General features: G+C 40.5%; 1 protein-coding gene across 1 annotated transcript in view; it reads right to left on the bottom strand.

The window, feature by feature from the left end:
- The window catches only part of GDI2 (GDP dissociation inhibitor 2), a 79,389-nt gene that overhangs the window by 19,882 nt on the left and 54,753 nt on the right, over positions 1–4,754 (bottom strand). Inside the window, exons 7-8 of the mRNA XM_028494854.2 lie at positions 2,474–2,573; positions 909–1,080 (exon numbers count right to left, since the gene is read on the bottom strand). Of these exons, the coding sequence (XP_028350655.1) occupies positions 909–1,080; positions 2,474–2,573 (272 nt within the window). The remainder of the gene's footprint in view (positions 1–908; positions 1,081–2,473; positions 2,574–4,754) is intronic.

The following is a 4,754-nucleotide window of genomic DNA, read 5'->3' as shown; positions in this document are numbered from 1 at the left end:
GTCAGAATGGCCATTATCAAAAAAGCTAGAAACAATAAATGCTGGAAAGGGTGTGGTGAAAAGGGAACCCTCCTACACTGTTGGTGGGAATGTAAATTGATACAACCACTATGGGAAACAGTATGGAGCTTCCTTAAAAAACTAAAAATAGAACTACCATATGACCCAGCAATCCCACTAATGGGCATATACCATGAGAAAACCACAATTCAGAAAGAGACATACACCACAATGTTCACTGCAGCACTATTTACAATAGCCAGGACATGGAACCAACTTAAATGTCCATCGACAGATGAATGGATAAAGAAGATGTGGCACATATATACAATGGAATATTACTCAGCCATAAAAAGTAACGAAATTGAGTTATTTGTAGTGAGGTGGATGGATCCAGAGTCTGTCAAACAGAGTGAAGTCAGAAAGAGAAAAACAAATACTGTATGCTAATGCATATATATGGAGTCATGCTAAGGACTGATCTCAATCAGAGAAATCAAAGTCGTTTTCTAGCACACTGCTAAAATCAAATACAAGTACTTAAGTTGACAAATCATGACATAAAAGCAGTGCTGTCATCAGCTCAAAGTAACAGTGAAATCAGGTCAACTAATGAGCATAAACCTCCACAAGCACACAATGTTCAAACCAGGCAAGACTGCCTGCTCATCCAGTCCAGCCTCTCAGTTCTACGGAAGAAGAAATGGAGGCCCAAAGGGGGGGGGTACAAGTCCAAGGCGGGGCTCCTAGGCAAACGTTTCCATTTCAAAGTGATGACTTAGGATCTCTATGAGCTAAAAGGGATACATCACATTTTATTTTCCATATGTAAACTAAAGTCTCTTCACTATAATAGAGCATATAAAATTTGGAATTTCTACACACATCTGCTTATCTTCAAAACTGACCAGACTTCCGATTGACTTGGTTCTGTGGGATGATGATCTGGCAGGAGTTGGCATCGTTGGTGTTCTTGATGGGGTGGCTGAGGATACAGATGACTCTGATCACCTGGCCCACTTTTTCAACTCGATCTTTCACGTAGCTGGGATCACAGATGAGCTGCTTACAGCGAGCAATCTGTAACAAAACATTAAAGACTTTCTAACGGGTATAATGATGCCATCATTCTTGAACATCGCCTGTTATCTTCATCAAGTTAACTGTAGATAATTAGTGAATTATAGATAACTATTAAAACTAGCTTTGCCGACAATCCCTATAAATTCTCCTGGAGCAAATCTATTAATTCTAAATCTTATTCAAATATTAGGAAAAGTGTGTTGCATGGTTTTCAGACACGTAAGTTTTAAAACTGGGCAGAAGAGGGTTCAAATCCTGGCTCTACCCAACCTCAAAGAGGTTGTTGTTAGGATAAATGAAACTGTATTTAAGGAGTGTCATTATATGTGAATGGACCCAGTGAAAAGTAAATGGTCTATAAATAGTTCTTTCTAGTATTAGAAACAGACCATAATCTCTCCTTTTAAGACTATACTTACTAAGTAAAACTTAAGTTGCAAGATAAATTATGTATTATTATATTATAGTCTTCCTCTTTATATCAAAGCCCTGAAATGTCCTAAGAGGAAGCAGTTGTCTGAAGAAAAGAAAAATGGAATGAATAAAAAGAACTTTGAGATATCAGATTAAGACGTTTATCCCTATTCCTAAACATCTATTATGTGTATGCTGGAAGCACAAGATAGTTACAAAAGACCTACAACAATAAAGGGTCAGATGGCCAGCTAGTGAGTATAGATTATATGGTCTGAACCCATAGAATACCATCAGGAATATTTTTTTAAACATAGTTTTTCAGTTTCTTTTTTGAACAGTTCCATTTGTAAAAGTTGATGGTTCATGAAATATGATCTGGCTTGCAGACCAACAGCACTGGCACCATCTGAGAGCTTGGAAGAAAATGCAGACCCACCACAGACCTACTGAATGAGAAAACGTGTACTTTGACAAAATTAACAATTTATACTCAATTCAAATTTGAGAAACACTGCTCAAAACTCCACCTGGCCAGTTCCTTGGCTAAACCCCAAATAAAATAATGTTAATAGTAATGATTATTAACATTATTAATATTTAATAATTTATTAAGTAATAATAAATTAAATAAATAGTATTGGCCAAGCCCCAATTCAACCAGTAAGTTATAAGTGGTACATATAAAGCTAAATTTAAATGAAAATTTGGGAGACAGGCACCAACCCACACTACATATATAATACTTACCATTTAGAGCTCATTCATAATTTCTATTTTAGTCTTAAGCAACAATCAACACAACAGAAAATATTAAACATTATCTATAATTAGTTTTCAGTCATTATGAATACCAAGCTACCATAAAGAAAACATATATGGTGTGAAATCTAGGATTGATGTCCATACCAAATTGAGTACCTATTAAACAATAAAGTTTTCTTTACAAGAATATAATATTGTAAAAGCTACATACCTCTCCTTCAGATTTTACACCAATCACTTTTCCATTCTGCATAATGATTTCTTCAATTGGTTTATTCAGCATGTAGGTACCTCCATAAATAGCACTTAGCCTAGAAAGGTGTTTAAACTACAATTAGTAATTATAATTATAATCAATCAGTAATTCATAATTATTTCAACTACTAAAGTCTCCTTTCTTAGATTTTGAGTTACAGGAAACATGTATTTGTTCAATTTCCTTCCAGAAGGCATTAGTTTAAATCATAAAAGCATCAATTATAAAACAGTCAAAACCATGTAATGATGTCTCACATTCGTAGTTATGAATATCAAGTGCAAACAAACAAACAAACCACACTGACCAGTAATGGAAGAACAGCTTGTAAGTCTAATCCTCCTGCATATTAAAAATTAAGACTCTGAACAACCAAAATCTATCAGGAAGCACACTGGACAGTGAGTAAAAGCAGGCAGAAACTAGACAAGAGACTTGAAGGAAGCAACTGGATGAGATCTTCATGTGGTTTGTATGGCTCTTCCCCTGACAGAATGACCTACCCAGTCCTTGTAACATGGGACAGCTAGAACAGAAGCAAAAAACCTGCAGTCTTACTGATTTAACGTGCCATAAGATAGAGTTTGGGGCTGTATGAGGAGATAAAACTTGTGGGAGAAAGTCTTCCAAAATGGGGAGCAACCAAATTATAAAATCTCTTCAAATCCTTAACTAACTCCAGAAATGCTTGTACACAGGAGAGAGACTCCAAGGAACCCAGCAAAAAGCAAAAGCTAAAAGGCAAAAAGACTTGAGGAGAAACTACAGCTATAGGCCTTAAGGACAAATAAGTTTGAAACTGCCATATTAGAGGAACTTGGTACATACCTTGGGCTTTCCAATGAAACCCCAGAGGACCACACCTCACTAAGGATCAGACAAAGACAAAAGACCCCCCACCTACAAAGTATAAAATCAAGTCTCCAAAAGTTCAAGGTGAACGACCAATTTAACTGCCAACTCAAAACTAAAATCAACACATCACAGAAAGAATCCAGCATCTCTACAATATACCAATCAGTATGTCCAATATACAATCAAAAATTACTGGACACATGGAAAAAAAGAAAATGGAAAAAGTAAAGAGGAAGAGCAATCAAAACAAACACCCAGATTACTGATGCTAAAATATGCAGGAAGTCAAATGCAGCTACTACGAATATGTACAAGGACAAACATCCTTGTTCAGAGATCTATGTTCAAGAATGTTATAGGGGAGAAGTCAAGAGGGCGATGTGGGAAGACATGGAGTTAGCGTCTCCCCACAACTAGGGCGGCTGCCAGGCACTGGTGGGGGACTCTGACCCCCAAGGAGACAGGAGGAACCCCATAATGAACCAGTAGGACGTAAGGGGACCGGGTGGGGAGGAGAAGTGGAGGCCAGACAAGATCGGCGCCCCTGAGGCTGGGCAGATCAGGAGAGGCAGGTGGGAGGGAGTCTCCAGGAAGAGCGGGAGAGCAGGGGAGGGTGAATGCCCCACCCACTCAGGCAGGGGGAGCCTGCTGAGCTCCCAAGCAGGTTCCCCCACCTTCAAAGCACCATCCAGGCCGCATGTGTCCTGGGGGGCACAGAAAGGAGGCCGAGGGGAGTACATGAGAGGCAAGCGGGAGGGGCCCTCCGGAGCAGTGGGTGAGGAGCAGAGGGTTACTGTCACCCTGCGCACTCAGGCACGGGGAGCCTGCTGAGCTTCCAGGTGAGGTCCCCTGCCCTCTGAGACCAGGGGTGGGGGGCACGCCTGGGCCCCTTCTGTTCTTGAGCCTAAGCCCCACCACTTAACAGCCCCCAGGGCCTTTTCCAGCCCTGTGGATCCTGAGGATTGGCCCCACCAACCACCCAAACCTCACCCTTGCTTAGGCCCTGCTCTCCACAGCCAAGGCCCTTCCCCGCCCCCACCCCCCGCTTTTTTTTTTTTCCCTCCTCTTTTTTACTATTGTGGTACTGATGTACCTTCTGGTTGTTGATTCATCTATATTTTTATTTTTACATTCTTTATAATACATCTGTTAGTTTCCTAGTCTAATTTTACTTTTTACTTTGTTATTCTTTTTTTTTGGCCACCCCACACAGCTTGCAGGATCTTGATTCGTGAGCCTGGGGTCGGGTGGAAGCTCCTGTGGTGGGAGCCGTGAGTCTGAACCACTGGACTAACAGAGACCCTCAGGCCCCAGGGAATAGTCATTGGAGTGAGGTCTCACAGAGTTCCTCATCTCAGCACCAAGACACAGCTCTACCCAA

Source organism: Physeter macrocephalus, chromosome 11 (assembly GCF_002837175.3).
Source record: "Physeter macrocephalus isolate SW-GA chromosome 11, ASM283717v5, whole genome shotgun sequence".
NCBI classification, from domain to species: domain Eukaryota; kingdom Metazoa; phylum Chordata; class Mammalia; order Artiodactyla; family Physeteridae; genus Physeter; species Physeter macrocephalus.
The sequence above is the reverse complement of the archived record's forward strand: the minus strand, read 5'-3'. Positions and strand labels throughout refer to the sequence as shown.